This window comes from Rhincodon typus, unplaced genomic scaffold (assembly GCF_021869965.1).
Source record: "Rhincodon typus isolate 14 unplaced genomic scaffold, sRhiTyp1.1 hic_rhity00000605, whole genome shotgun sequence".
Lineage (NCBI taxonomy): Eukaryota > Metazoa > Chordata > Chondrichthyes > Orectolobiformes > Rhincodontidae > Rhincodon > Rhincodon typus.
Genome location: NW_025966243.1, coordinates 10,953 through 27,609, shown reverse-complemented (window position 1 = coordinate 27,609; position 16,657 = coordinate 10,953). Strand labels below are relative to the sequence as shown.

At 39.4% G+C, this 16,657-nt stretch overlaps 1 protein-coding gene across 1 annotated transcript in view; it reads left to right on the top strand.

Moving 5' to 3' along the window:
• The window catches only part of smim14 (small integral membrane protein 14), a 15,710-nt gene extending 3,715 nt beyond the window's left edge, over nucleotides 1-11,995 (top strand). The window contains exons 3-4 of the mRNA XM_048621377.1: nucleotides 3,848-3,996; nucleotides 5,656-11,995. Coding sequence (XP_048477334.1) covers nucleotides 3,848-3,996; nucleotides 5,656-5,694 — 188 coding nt within the window. The 3' untranslated portion in view covers nucleotides 5,695-11,995. The remainder of the gene's footprint in view (nucleotides 1-3,847; nucleotides 3,997-5,655) is intronic.
• The last annotated feature ends 4,662 nt before the right edge of the window (nucleotides 11,996-16,657 follow it).

The following is a 16,657-nucleotide window of genomic DNA, read 5'->3' as shown; positions in this document are numbered from 1 at the left end:
ATTTCTGAAGAAGGGACCCGACCCGAAACGTCAGCTTTCCTGCTCCTCTGATGCTGCCTGGCCTGCTGTGTTCATCCAGCTCTACACTGTTTTCTCAGACTTCAGCATCAGCAGTTCTTACTATCTCTACTTTCTTGTCTACTGCCTATAATCTTTGACTTCCCTGTTAATTAAGAATCTACTTTAACACCACCTTAAACATATTCATTGACCTGCCTCGAGAGGAGAGAATTTCACATATCAATGAGCTTTGGAGAAAAAAATTTCTCATCTCTATCTTAAATGGGAGACCTGAGTGTTTAAGGGTAAGACATCCGCTCACCATTCACCTTGTCAAGTTCCCTTGGATCTTGCCACGGCACAAATAAAAACAGTTGGCATGAAAAATGTAAAGTATCCAGTCTGAATCTGAGAGTCCATCTATAACAAATATTTTCTGTACTCAAAGCAAAATAGAGACCACCTCTGCATTAACACTGAATTTCCTTTTCTTTCATATTTCAGTATTTATGCATATTTTTCGTTCTTATGTAAATTTAAATGACTTGTACTAGCACCAATGATGTAGTTGTGCCAGCAATTTTAGGTGTTGTTCACAGTGGGCTCCCAGTATGAAATGCAGTTTTTTGCACTGTTCTTAATGGTTTTGCACACGATCTGGTCATTAGAATTTTAAAGGAGTGAGACAGTAAAAATGAATCCTAAATACTTAGCACTTACTGATATGCATATAAGGAGGCCAACTTGATTTTTACCTGTTTGTAATAAAGGTAATAGTTGGAAGAATTGAGGATAGGTGACACATGACTGTGTAAATAACAATGACAAACAAGGAGTGGTTTTGGCACAGTTTTCTTTGTACAACAGAATTTGAGAGATCTTTAGAGATAACCGTCTTCAGTGTAATCTACGTTTAAAAACAATAAGTTTGGAGTGCAGTGGTTCTGTATTAGCTGTGGTTCAGTGGTAGTACATTCACCACGGAGTTAGGATGTGGGTTGGAAACTAGGATCCCTTTAAATCTAAATTTTCCTAGTATTTGCTATATAGCATGAGATTTCATTTAATTGCTATTATAGTAACTGACTTTCCAAGTTTCTAGCATATGAAAACAAAGGTAGGAATCACAAATCACTGAGGTCACGGTACTCCATTGAATAAGTGTCAGCAGTTTTTCTGGTGCCATATAAACCCTGTCATTAGTGTAGTGTTTGGGAAAATAAGTTTGCTTTTTTCTGCAAAACCCTATTATAAGGAGGGCAAGAGGATCACTGTCATCTTGGCATTGAGTAGCTGGATGTGGTGATTGACCAAGAGGGTTGAGACAGGTGATTGCCAACTACCAAAAATAAGATATATCAACAAGGGAAAGTTGGGGAGAGAGGATCCAGGGGGAGAGTCACCATATTCTTGGTAGAAGAACAGGAGTCCCCATACATCAGCCTGAGGGAAGAACAAAGACTGTTACTAAAACAGGCTGCCACTTGCGATTGCAAGCCGTCAGGGATGAATGCCCTACCATTCCAAAACCACTGGCCCTGCTTGTCCATTGTACAGAACAGCTTTGGGATTGATGAAGTATTCTCATCTGTCATTGATCGTATATTAAAAATACAGCAATTCCTTCCCCAAGTCTTCATTGTAAAGCCCAACTGCATCCAAGATCAAAAACAAAATTAATAAAAACATATGGTGTTTACAGATAGTTGGGCCTTTACTTCATATGTCCAAATACATTCTGTCAAATATGCTCATTTTGTTGATCACAAAACACTTCACTTTATTTTTAAGAAAACATCCTTGATATTTTTCCAAATGGTTCTCTGGGTTTCATTAGATCTTTGCAACATACACTATAATTGCTGCCTACTGTCAATAAGACCATAAGAAATAGGAACTGGAGTAGACCATTGGCTCCTCAAACCTACTTCAACACACAATACGTGGCCGATCTGATATTTCTCTGGTCAATTTTCCTACCTTTCCACACAGCTCTTGATTTACCTACTGATCAAGTTCTATCTATCTCAGTCTTGAATACACAATAACTCTGTCCCCACATCTTTCTGTGCAAGGAGCTTCAAAGACACTAAAACCTCAAGAAAGTCCTCCTTATCTCAGTCTTAAATTAGCACTCCTTTTTTGTTCTGAGACTATGCCTTCTGGTCCTAAATTGCTTTTGAGAGGAGATGGCCTCTTAGCATTTACTATGTCAAATCCCTTAAGAATTCTATATGATTCAATGAGATCACCTCTATTCCTCTAAATTCCAAAGAAGAGAGTCCCAACCTGTTTAACTTTTGCTCATAAGACAATTCTTCCATAGCAGGAATCATCTTGGTGAACTGTCTCTGAACTATCTTTCCTGTAAGTGAGGAGACCAAAACTGTTCCCAGCACTCCAGATGTAGTCTCAACAGCACCTTGTACACATTCAGTAAGGCTCCCCTACTCTTGTATTCCAACCCCCTTGATATAAGGGTCAACATTCCATGAGTCTTCTGATTACCTGCTGCACATGTGCTAGCTTTCTGTGTTTCATGCATTAGTAGCCCCAACTCACTCTGTGTAGCAGCTTTCCTCCATTTAATTAATACTGTTCTCTTGTTCTCCCTTCCAAAATGAACAACTTCACATTTTCCCACAGGATATTCCATTTGTCCACTTAAACTATTAATGTCTCTCTGTAAACTGTATGTATTCCCTCTCACAATTTGTGTTTCCACCTTCTTATGTGTCATCTGCAAATTTGGCTACAGTACATTTGTTTCTTGCTTCAAAACACTGATATATTTGTAAACGGTTGTGGTCCCAGCAGGTGACCCCTGTGGAAATCCACTGGTTGGAGGTTGCCAACCTGGAAAAGAACCCCATATCCCCACTTGCTATTTCCTGTCAATTAGCTAATTCTCTATCTACACCAGTACACCACCTCCAACCCTGGGCATTTTTCTTATGACTTAACCTTCTGTGCGGAACCTTTTCGAATGCCTTCTGGAATTCCAAATACAAGACAGGTCCCCTTTTATCCATTCTGGTTGAGACTTCCTCAAAAAATCTTTAATTTATTAGTCAGATGCTGTTTCCCTTTCATGAAGCAACGCTGACTCTGCTTGATAGATTAATTTTCCAAATATGCTGCTGATGCTTCCTTTATAATTGATTCTAACAACTTTCCAACAGCAGATGTTAGGCCACTAAATTTAGTTACCTTCTTTTTGCCTCCCTTTTTGAATAAGATGTCACATTGGTATTTCTCCAGAATCCAAGGATTTTTGGAAATCTACAACCAATACATTATCTCTGTAGCTGCTTCTTTCAGGATCCTAGTTTGCAAGCCATCAGGGCCAGGGTACTTAACTGTCTTCAGCCCTATTAGTTTGTTTAATGCTACTTCCCTAGTGATGATGGCACTTAATTCCTCCCCCGTATTCTTTAGTATTAATAGGATATTCCCACTTGCATACAAAAATACAAATGTCATTACAGTTTCACTTAGTGTGGTAGAGCTTAAAGTATAAAGTGAGTAAACCTTTGCTGATGGAATTCCTCCCATTGTTGTTTATAAACAACAGAGTTGGAAACTGCCTGCTTGTCATTGGCGTGCTCTTACAGACCCAATGTCTACTTTTAAAAGCGGCAATTTTGACTAGGTGTGTTGGGCAGGAAACTTAAAGGGTCGAGTGGAATACTTGTTTACACCCCATCCAATATTATGTTTTTTGACTTAAATGTGTAGAAATAGTGAGTGTGGTGTAAAATCTGTTGCGTCCAAACAGATGAATAAACTCTAAAATTCTCCCATTATGTCTGGTAGTACAGTAATTTGATCTGTTCTGTCTCTGTAGTGCCTGGACCAAATGCTTCCAATGATAGTGGAATAACATTATCTATGATTATTATGGCTTGGGTGATTATTGCCCTTGTTTTATTCTTGATGAGACCTGCTAGTCTGAGAGGATATCAAACAGGTGGAAAATCACATGGCCCACAGAATGTAAGTTGGCTCAGATTACTTTTCACAAAGTTACCTTTTATTCATTCTACATAATGACATTAAATTACCTAAATTCACAGCTGCATCTGATGTGTGACACCAGATTTGTCTGGATGTACCCAGTGTTTCATGATCTAAGTTGTTCCAATGGCAGTATTTCTGAAACTGCAGGGAAATAAAAAGACTTGTTATTGTTGAATTAAGATTTCTTTAGCAAGATATGTCTGGGAATTTGTTCACGTCCATTTTGAGGTCTGGAGCAAGCAGCAACCACAAACTCTGCAAGGTATTTGTATATTACCATAGATGAACAAGTGTAGACCACTCAGTCCTATCAGCCTACTCTGCCATTCAATAAAATCGTTGCTGATTCGAACTCTACATTCCTGCATGTCCCCGATAATCTTTCATCCTCTTGGGAATCAAATATCTATCAACCTCTGCCTTAAAGATATTTAAATACTCTGCATCCACTGTGTTTTGAGGAAGGGAATTCCAAAGACACTCAGCTGTCTGAGGGTAAAAAAAACAATCCATTTGTGTCATTAAAAACTTCCAGTAGAGAGTTAACTATTTGTGTGAAACGTAATTGATGTTGATGCCCCACAATAGGCTCCAGAATTTGATGTGCAGTGTACCAGTTGGGAGGGAGCAAGCAAAATCCACAATTATGATGCTTTGGGCATAATGGAAAAATTAAAGTTTCATTCAAGTGCTGCTCTTACTTGCTACTCATTCTGATCAATTTCCAAGAACATTCACACTTGAGTCTGAAAGTCGTCATTTCAAGGATTTGAGGATAAAAGTTTAGAACATTCCAGTGAGTACTTAGGACTTAGCACTGTCAGAGGTTCTGATAACATATTAAACTAAGACACCTTCTTTCCTTTCAATTGGACCCTGATGATCCCATGACACAGTCTGGGCAATATTTATCTCCCAATCAATATCACATAAACAGATTATCTGGATAATATAACATCGCTACAGGATTGTGCTGTTAAAATCGGCTACCGCTTTACTTGAACAACAGCACTGACAAAATGTATTTCATTGTCAAAAAAAAGTTTAGGCTCATCCTGTGGTTGTGAAAGGCTCTTTTATAAATGCAAGTCTTTCTTCTCTGTATTTCTTCTTTGTATGAGCAAAAGAAACTAATGTAGTCCCTATATACACTTTTACCCAAATATAGTCATTTTTACAGGGGCAAGATTCTTTGTATATTTAAATTGGGCCAGTGCTGCTAAGGGCCACCACTGTCGGAGCACACCTTTTTTTAAACATGCATTTTAATCCACCATGTTGCCCACATTCTTGTTTAGTGTGTTTTTAATGACCTGTAAATTGGTCTTGTTTCATTGATTCAGTACTGCTGCAACCTGATTTTGTCAGAATTAAATCAATGCTGCATGTTACTGCAAAAATCTAAATTTGTAATGGTATTTAGGAGCACTTGTCAAATGTTTTCTGTTTATTTACTCTGCAGCATTCTAGTGATATATAAAGAACACTTAATTCCACTTTCATATTGCAACATTTTGCTGTCTGATTGTGTATTTGTGGAACCATTTGAATGTTGACAGTATGTACTTTTAAAATAGTCAAATAAGCTAATATTGCTGGAGTTTTGTAAATAATGCAGTTCAATTTATTTTCCAGAATCCAAGACAAGATCCCCCTGCTCCACCAGTGGATTAACTTTCTTCATATCTTGCAATTCAGTCAAGAAACCAATGACCAAATCATTGATTGTGGCCTGAATAACTCTCAAAATTCTTAGTTTACTTATATTTTACTGATATTTTCTTAAGTACTAAATATAGAATATTGATCTTACAGTTGAACAATTAATTGTACCACTTACAAATTCAAAAGTATATATTTGAAACTAATGAAGTCATTTCCTTTTACAAAAACAACATTGAATGCTGGCTCAGCATTCCGACAGAATAGTTGATTTTTACCCAACTGAGGACACTGCAGATGATTTTTTTTCATTTGAATTGCACAGGGACCGTGAGATATGTGCACATCTGGCACTGGACCATCACATAACACAAACAGGACCAACCAAATCAGATGTTTGTGGCCCTAATAGAGCTAAACCATTAACTTGTATTTGTGCCAGCATTGAAGCGGTTATGGGATGAGAGGGGTGTGGAGGTTGGGTAAGCTGGTTGAGCATTACTAACTAAAACTTTTGTTTTGGTTGTTCCTTTAAGTTTTTAATCTCAGTGGATCTTATCCATACTTCTTAGAGGTCTCTATCCAACAATCCTTTTGTAACAGTTACACTTGCAGACTACTTGAATATTTTGATTGCTTTCCTGTATGATGCAATACATTCCAGACCCCATTTCAAGTTTATCAGTATGCTTAAATTAAATGTTCTGGTATTCTGAGGTCAGTATAATTTATCTTCGTGCCAACTTATATTGCAAATGTATTACTTTTTAAAAATTATAAAATATCTTTGTCATGAGGATGCACTACCTCCTTCTGTGCGATTCCAGTGCCAACACCGTTCAGTAGCTGCTGCCAACTTGTAATATTCAACTGGGAGATAGCTTATTTCAACCATAGTCCACTACCGTAAGATTCATATTAGCATGGTGCCAGATTGTGTGTTACATATAGTTTTCTTTATTTCATGTTTATGATTTTTCTTTAAACTTCCTGTTGAACTGCTTCATACACAAGTTTAAAATACCAGTTTTTACAGGAAGTGTTGGTACTACCACATGTGGTACTCAGTTATATTGATGGCTCGAAATGATCTGTGTCTGAGCCATTCAAAATAAAAGCAAAATACTGCAAATGCTGGAGATTTGAAATGAAAATGAAGTACTAGAGAAATGCAGCAGATCTAGCAACATTCATGGAGAGGGAAACAGAGTTATTTCAAGTTGAATAGGACTCTCCAGAAGTGAGGGAAAAGTCATGGGTTTGTGCTATTGAAAGGGGCAGGGAGGAGCCAGTAGGACAGATGGTAAAGATATCCTAGAGCAAGATGCAAAAGGTGTGCTAATGGTGGTAGAGATGTGATGTAGACAAATAGTAGGTGTTAATGACAGAAAATTGATTGGTTCTGAGAAAACCCATAACTGGGAAATGGGAGTAAATGGAGAACAGAGTTTGTCATCTGAAATTGTTGAGTCCTGAAACCTGTAAAGTAACTAATTGGAAAATGAGGTGCTGTACCTCCAGCTTGCACTAGACTTTGCTCAAACACTGTGGGACGTGCAAAACAAAAGCAAGCAAGATGATGTATAGAAGTGTCAAACAACCAGAAGCTAAGGGTCATTCTTGTGGACGGAGCAGATGTGTTTTACGAAGTGGTCTCCCAGTCTGCATGTGGCCTTACCAATGTAGAGCAGACTGCATTGTCAGATGTGAATACAGTAGACTAGATTGAAGTACAAGAAAAAAGCTGCTTCATCTGGAAGGTGTCTTTGGGGCCTTGGACAGTGACAAGGAAGGAGAAAAAGAGGACGAGTGTTATAACTACCACTGGATAGGAAAGTGCCATGGAGTTGAAGAGACAGCACCTTATTTTCTGCTTAGACACTTTATATATTTCAGGAGTCAACGATGTGTCCAATTCTGTCCTCCATTTTGATTACACCACCCGCACACATGTTTTAAATATCAGATTTACAAGTCCCAAGTTCGCCCTTTGATCTGTATTGCAATAACTGATTTAGGCAAGAAATTTGGATACATTTGTTATAAGTGAAGAAAGAGCATGTTTTTATTTTGAACTTGCTAAAGGAATTTCATGTGTACAGATGTTGATATTATTGAACCTAGCTGTGATGATCCTTGTGTTTGAATTACCACCAAATCAACCATGTCCAATCTGATGGATCAAAACCTTAACGAGAGAATGAAATTGGAGAAATGCTAAAATGTCTGGTGGTGGTGGTTCAGGTTACCGTTGTTCATTTGTTATGTAGAATGATAGAACAATCATAGACGATCATATTTGAGGAAAACATAAAATCATACTTTCTCTCCCACTGTTTGAAGACCCAGCTTATTTGAAACAAAATTACTTTGTAACAGTGTTCAATCTACAATGAGTTAAGTAGGTTGAGAGATGAGTAGAAATGCATTAAACAATCATTTACTAGCAATCAATATGGGATGATCTGCACCCACTGCTGGTTATAACCAGTTATTATTTTCCTTGTAACAAAGATGTATCTCCAATTTATTAAAATCCTTCAATAGAGTAATTCATGATACATGGACCATTTGCTCAAATTACATTTGAGGAGTTCAAGTTCATTTACTTTTGTAATTTGTAACAAACTTGTAATTTGTTAATCAGTGGATTCTACATTAAAGACTATGAGGTAGAACCAATGTTGTATTCATAGTGCCATGATTTTTTAAAAAGACAGGTGAGGAGTCATTGACTTTGGCCACTCTTTACCAAAATAATTGTGTATCTTGAGGATCAAACTTTCTGGAAAATATGGAAACAAGTCATACTTTATAATGTGAAATTATAATCCACAATATTGGTTTCTATTGAAGCATTTGAAAACAGATGTGAATTCCTGTTTGAATGTGCTCAGTTCTGTGCTTTGTTTCCACTTCTTATAATGTACAAATCAAATGTACCTTACAATTTACCGGTATAGGAGTGGGTGCTGAATTATGAAAATGAAACCATTTTGATTGTGTCAGTATCTTAAGAAAACACTACCAGCCATTTATTTTGTATTTCGGTCCCCTAAATTTAATAGATCTCCCAGACATGTCAAATTAATGCTGCTTCATGGTTTTTTTTTTTTTTAAATCTGCAGTTGAATTATTTTTAAAGTAACTTATTTCTCCAAGGGTCAGCTGTTCAAGTCATGAACTCCCACCTGAAATCTCAGGATTCTTCTGTTCCAGAGTGTAATTTAGGTTTGTGCTGGAAAGAGAATTTTCAGTTTGTGTAAAGGTTTCTATCTATTAGTTTAAAATGGTGTGACTGACATTGAACAAACCTCTAGACTATCTTAACATGATTTTCTATAAATTTCTGAGACAAATGTTTCTTCATTTTACTATAGAGAATGATGCTGCCTAAATACATGAAGGTCATTTTGTTTCTAATATCTTGTTATGGTTCAATTTAAATGGCAACTTTTAATGGAAAACACTTAACTTGATTTCAATGTACTGTTTTATTCCGTGATTCAGGTCTATGATTGAATCTCTTCATGCCTATATATTGTGCACTACCTGGAAACTTGTACTGAAACATTTTAGTTGATAACTAACTATTAAATGGTAGGAACTCCAAAAAGCAGAAAGTACATGTTCAATTTGAAGAATCTCTTTTTATAACTCCATAGGCAAGATCGAGAATCAAGAACCAAACACATGCCTTCTTCGATAAAAGACTCCCAACCACCCTCGGGGACCCCTTCTCCCACCTCCAACGTTCCTCCTCCTCTTGGACACCTCCTGGCGGGCTCTTGGCCGCCCTGGACTTCTTCATTGCTAACCGCCAATGTGACATCACCCAATCCAACCTCTCCCCCCTCTGAACATGCTTCACTCCACTCTCTCCGCACCAATTCCTGTTTCACTACCAAACCCGCTGACGAAGGCAAGGCGGTGGTAGTCTGGAGGACGGACCTCTATATCGCATAAGCTGAAAGCCAACTGTCCGACACAACGTCATACCTCCCCCGTTGACCACAACCCCACTATGGCCCAACAAGATACCATCTCCCACACTGTTCATGACCTCATTGCTTCTGGTGACCTTCTTCCTGCCCCCCCACACCACGACGCCCACCGCCTACAGCCTTGTAGTCCCCCAGGCCTGCACTGTCCGGTTCTACCTGCTCCCTAAGATCCACTCCGCATGCTCCTGCCCCCACCAAACTCATCTCTTCTTACCTCGACTCCAGTCTCTTTCCCCCTTGGTCCAGACACTCCCCACCTACATCTGGGACACAAACCACACTCTCCATCTCTTTGGTAACATCCAGTTCCCTGGCCCACAGTGCTTCATGTTTACTATGGATGTTCAATCTGTAACTAGTCCTCCCCCTCATTAACTTTTCCTTCAATTCTTCCCACTTTCTTCAAATCCAGGGGGTTGCCATGGGCACTTGCATGGATCCCAGCTATGCATGCCTCTTTGTTGGTTATGTCGAACAGTCCCTCTTCAGTACGTACACCAGTACTGTTCACCAACTCTTCTGCTGTTACATCAATGATTGCATCGATGCTGCATCCTGCACCCAGGCTGAACTGGGGCAGTTCAACTTTGCTAACCACTTCCACCCCACCCTCAAACACACTTGGTCTATTTCAGACACCTCCTTCCCTTTTCTTGACCTCTCCATTTCCATTTCTGGCAACAGTTCACGGACCAACATTTACTATAAACCCACAGACTCCCATAGCTACCTAGACTACACCTCCTACCACCCTGGATCCTGCATAAACTTCATCCCGTTTTCCCAATTTCTCCATCTCTATCGCATTTGCTCTGACGAGAAGACATTTCACACCCAAGCATCCCAGATGTCCACCTTTTTCAAACGAAGCTCTTTTTTTTTTCTCCCCCACCACCCCCCTCCTCTGTCATCCAGACAGGACTCCACCACGCCTCCTCCATCTCCCACTCCACAGCTCTTAACCATACCACTCCCCCCAAACATAATAAAGGTAGGGTCCCTTGTCCTCACTTTCCACCCCACCAGCCTCCGCATCCAACATATCATCCGCAAACACTTCCAACTCCGAATAGACCCCCACCACCTGGAACATCATCCACTCCCTACCCCTCTCTGCCTTCTGCAAGGAACATTCCCTTGGCCACTCCTTAGTTTGTGCCACACTCCCCAACATCCACTCCAACACCCCAGTACCTTCCCCTGTCACCGTTAAAGATGCAGCACTTGCCCACACACCATCTCCCTCACCTCCTATCCAGGGCCCTGAACAGTCCTTCCAAGTGAGACAGAGCTTCACCTGCATCCCTTCCAAGCTAGTCTATTGCATCCAGTGCTCCTGATGTGGTCTTCTGTTTGTCAGTGAGACTAAGCATAGACTAGGTGACTATTTCGCTGAGCATCTTCGCCTAGCCCAAAACGGTCAACCCCGGCCCACTCCCCCTCTGACATGTCCGTCCTTGGCCTTCTCCAGTGTCGCAACAACTCTGAACACATTTGAAGAACAACATCTGATCTTCTGCCTGGGCACCCTACAGCCCAGAGGACTCAACATTGAGTTCTCTAACTTCAAATAACCTTCCCACCTGTCCCCTGGCTCCCCTGCGAGCCCCACTTCCTTCCATTCCACCTTTCTGACCCATCCTTCCAGCCACTAATTGGATTCATCCCTCCCATCAACCAACCAGGTCGTACCTACTACCAGTGTCCATCTATCACCATCATTCCACCTCGACCCCTCCCTCCCCCTCTTTATCTGCAGCTCCCCCTACCCCCCACATCCAGTCCTGAGAAGGGTAATACCCAAAACGTTGACTTCTCCTTTCCTCCAGATGCTGCCTGGCTTGCTGTGTTCTTCCAGCGTCCTGTTTGTCTACCCCTGTAACAAGACAGGTAAAATTTGGAAGGATGGGGCAGTCTACCTTTTTTTTTCATAGTACCAAATATCCACACAAGAATGGGCAACTTGATTGCCCATTTTCTAAGATACAAGATGTGAAGACCCACACAAGGGAATAGGGCGATAGTACCTTTGGGAAGCCCTCCCTAAATTAATGTATCTAATATTGTCTTACTGCTATCAATTGTTACAGGAGGATTGACTCTTTCATTGTTGAAGTTATGTAATTTAGATTTCTAACCTTGTCGAAAGATGATATCATGTAACTGTTAACATTGACTGCTTGCTTGATCCTTGATTTCTGCTATAGTACTGTAATTAGTGCTGTTCAGAGTTTTAAACATTATTATTGGGAAGATGGCTTTTACTATGCACTTTTTTGTTCAATATTAAATGGTTATAAATATGGAAATGAAGTTTGCTGTTGTTTCCTATGAATAGAAACAGAAGGTACTGGTTTGAAATAAATAATTGGACTACTTTTGGTGACATTAAGCTGCTATTTCCCACTGCTTAATCATAGCTTAATTCTTTTCAATAAAGTCTGTTATTTTGTTCATACAAATAAAACCATCAAATCTGACTTCAGGAACTCTGGAAGCTAAATATTTTTTTAACCCACAATGTAATTTTTAACCCCACACACCAGGCCTTGTTATCACACAGCCTGCCATTACTCACTACCTATTGTTAGTAACCAACTTCCCATTAACAACTATTCACCCTCCTAGCCAGATTGTTATCAACTCCTTTGTCTATCCAACTGCTGTTCTCTCTCTTTGGGCTCTATCCTATCATTTACTCCCTACCCCATCCCCTTTCCTATATTCTGAATATAAACCAACATTTTCCCAGCTGCCATCAGTTCTGAGGAAGGGTCACTGGACCTGAGACGTTAACTCTGATTTTTTTTTCTTCATAGATGCTGCCAGACCTGCTGAGCTTTTCCAGCAACCTCTGTTTTTGTACGTAATTTTTAAGTACTATTTTGACAATGCAGAAGAAATGCATTAGTTTGGTGTCATGTTTTGGCCTATTCTGCTACATAAGGTCAAACAATTTCTAAAATTCAGTACAAATTGGTTTCTGTTTCAACCAACCATAAACATGGCCTGGATGTTCAGGTATCGGGAGTTGAAATAATTCAAAGTTGGCAAACCCACCTCAGGAGAAAATGCCAGGAAAGATGGAATTTTGATTCAGTGGGGAGGGGGGAACCGTTGCAGCTGCTAACTTGAGTTGGGCCAGCTGACCTGGGAGAAAGTTCAGAGGCAGAGGGTATTCATGTAATGGGACTTTGTTTTTATTCTAACTGGGACAAAGGCCTTCCAGGCCTCGCATTCTCCATGCATCATCTGAGCTACCTCTGTCCTGTCTAGCAGCAGCTTCCCAAAACACCCATGTTATGTCATCTCCATGTACCATTCACCCACATTATAGGGATCATTGCATACAATGACAAGTTTTTTTTTCCCAAAGAAAATTTAAAGTCACTGAAAATATTCCACCATGTTTCCCTAATTTAAAAAAAAGCTCTCCACTACAGAGCAGTAGAAGTGTCAGCTATCCAGACCTCTTTTAAATAAAAGTTTCACTACCTGAAACTGCAGTCACTTGAAACCTTTTCACCTTGAGGAAACCAGATTGTGAAACTGATAGGAGATTACCCTGAAATACTCCATTGAAACACCTGAATTCAGTATTTTTAATAGGCACCCAAATCACCCTAACTCTGAAAATCCGGGTCTACACTTGTGGTTCTACTTTTGTCTGTAATGTATTTGAGAAATATTCTGTCTCACATAACAATTATACAAAAAATGCTGCTATCCTTTTTTCCCCGCACTCTCTCCTCCATCCTTTCAATCTCAGTCTTCCTCAACCCACCACCTTTACCTCTAACCAATACACCTCCTATCCGGATGCCTCGTACAGCAACTGTTCTGCCCAAGATCACAAGAAATTAGAGAGTTGTGAACACAGTCCAGTCCATCATGAAAACCCTCCCACCCCAGTTATACTCTCTTCCATTGGGCAGAAGAGACAAAGTTCAAAAATACGTATCAATGGATTTAAGAACAGCGTCTTCCCCGCTGTTATCAGACTTATGGACAGACCTCTTGTATATTAGAGTTGACCTTTCTTTGCAGCTGTAACACATTATTCTGCATTCTGTTCCATTACTCTGATGTATTTATATAAGGAATGATTTGTCTGGTTAACATGTAAGACAATACTTCTAACTGCATCTCGCTACATGAGACAATAGTAATTCTAATCTAATCTCTCACCTTCTGTGCTGTATTGCCATTATGCTTCTTACTACCCCCATTCTCTCTCCTTTCTCTCATCTATCCTCACTTTGTTTGTCTTACTCTGCCCCCTTTAATCTCAAGAAAATAACCTATGGTGCTTTGCACTCCACCCTCTTCCATAGGGCAAAAGATGTAAAAGTTTGAATATGCGTACGATCAGATTCAAAAAGAACTTCTTCCCTGCTGTTATCAGACTTTTGTTAATGTTGCTGTCTCTGCACGTTCTCAGCAACTCTAACACTGTATCCTGCATTCTGTTCTTTAGCCTGGTGCACTTGTATAGTACAATCTGCCTGTAAAGCACATAAGACAATACTTTTCACTGTACCTTTGTATACATGACAGTAAATCAAATTAAATCAAAACTCTCCGGCTTGAAGTAAAACAAATTTTTTATTAAACAAACACTTTTCCTTTACATCATTCCTTTCCTGTTCTTTGATGCTTTTTGTGTCCGGTTATGTGATTAATGATAGGAACCCTATGAGTAAAGCAGACATTGGGCAATATGAAATGCTCCAGAAGGCTGTGGGTTTGGCACCCCTTCCCTGTTGGACTTCTTAGTAACAATCTTGTATTGATATTCTTTAGTTAATCTTTTGCCCACAAATGGATACATTCTCCATCCATATTATCAAAATCTTTTGTTGTATTAAAGATTTCTATTAGGGCCACTTTTTCCGGGGCAGAGAGATTCCACCTGTTCCTCCATGCATTTCTGGTATCCTTGTAACCTGTACTTTTTGAGTACTGCATGCACTTCTGATCACGCTATATGTGTGGTCTGACAAAGATTCAATACAGATCCTACTTCCCATTTTCAATTCTCTCACTACCCTGAAATAAAACTTTTTTTTTGTATTTCCTAGTATCTTCTGCTATTAGTCAGCAATGTTTATCAATTAGTGTATTTGTACTTATTTTCAATTATAACTATATATAAACTTGTAATTTTAAAGAGCCTTCCATTGTATCTATCATTCATTTTTCTGACATTCCTTCCCCACCCCCAAGCAGCCTTGTTGGTGTATTATTTACTTTGCTCTTTGTGTACAGGATCCGTTCCCTCCCTTTTCACACCTTAATTTATACTGTATACATGTCTTTCATTCTTCACAATTGACAACTCCTTTGTCTTTGAATTGGGCCTCTACTTCTGTCAAAGGTATATTTTTTAAAAAAATTTCCAACAGCTTCCTGTTCTGAAGCAGACCCATACAGGACTCAATATTAACCCCCAGACCCAAAACGTCAGCTTTCCTGCTCCTCTGATGCTGCTTGGCCTGCTGTGTTCATCCAGCTCTACGCCTTATCTCAATATTAGCTCTGTTTCTCTTTTGACAGATGCTACCAAACTTGGTGAATTTCTGCAGCATTCTGTTTGTTACAGATTTTCAGCATCTGCAGTATTTTGCTTTTATTAACCTACCTATACCTTTTTGTAGCCTCTGTGTCCACTTCACAACTTACTTTCTTCTCTATCTTTGTGTCATTAGCAAACCTTTCGCAACCTTACTTTGGTCCTTTCGTTCATGTCATTTAAATAAATTGTAAAAAATGGAGGTGTCAGCATTGATCCCTGTGAATACCACTCATTACATCTTGCAAATCAGGATATGCCTACTCTGTTTACCTTCTCTTAGCTAGGCAATCTTCTATTCATGCCAATATGGAAGCTGCTACACAAACTAGCCATATCTAAGACTGTAGGATGAAGTCATTCACAGTCTGGGGACTTGTCAGTCTGCAACTTCAAGTACCACTTCTCTGAAGACCGTAATTTTCCTAAGTTTCTCCCTCCCTTCCATTTCTCATTTATAGACATTTCTCAAATGTTAGTGAAGATCAATCCAAAATACCAATTCAATTCATCTGTCATCTCAATATTTTCCATTCATAATTACCAAAATGAGGACTCACTTTGCATAGTACCAATGCTCACTTTGTTAACATCTATCCAGTTCCAAAAAAAAGTAGCTTTTTTTAAATATTTCTAGCTAGTCTTTGTCTTGTGCTATAATTTCCTCCAATTTCTAATCTTTTTCAGTCAATTCTTGCTTTTTATAATATTCTGTCCAATCTTCTGACTGGCTATCCATCACTGCACAATTACAGTCATGCTGCACTGAAACAGAATCTTCGTTCCAAATAGTCCATGCTGACCATATTCCCAAGCTAAACCCGTCCCATCTGCCTGTATTTGACCCATATCTCTCTAAACTTTTCCTATTCATGTTCTTATCCAAATGCCTTTTAAACATTGTAACTGTACTTGTATCCACCACCTCTTCTGGCAGTTCATTCCGCACATCAACCATCTCTGTTGTAAAAAAAAAGTTGTCTTTCATGTCCTTTTTAAACCTTTTTCATCTTAAAAATATGCCCCTTGTTTGAACCCCCACCTTAGGAAAAGACCTTTACTGTTCATCTTATCTGTGCACCGTATGACTTTATAAACCTCTATAAAGTCACCCCTTGACCTTCTATGCTCTAGTGAAAAATGTCCTGGTCTATTTCGCCTAATTTTATAACTCTTAACCTCCATTCTCAGCAACATCCTGGTAAGTCTTTTCTGGACCCTCTCCAGTTTAATAACGTCCTTCCTATAAATGGGCAGCCAGAACTGGACACAGAAGAGACTTCACTAGTGTCCTGTACAACCTCAACATGACATAAGAACTAGGAGCAGGAGTAGGCCATCTGGCCCTTCGAGCCTGCTCCGCCATTCAATAAGATCATGGCTGATCCTTTCGTGGACT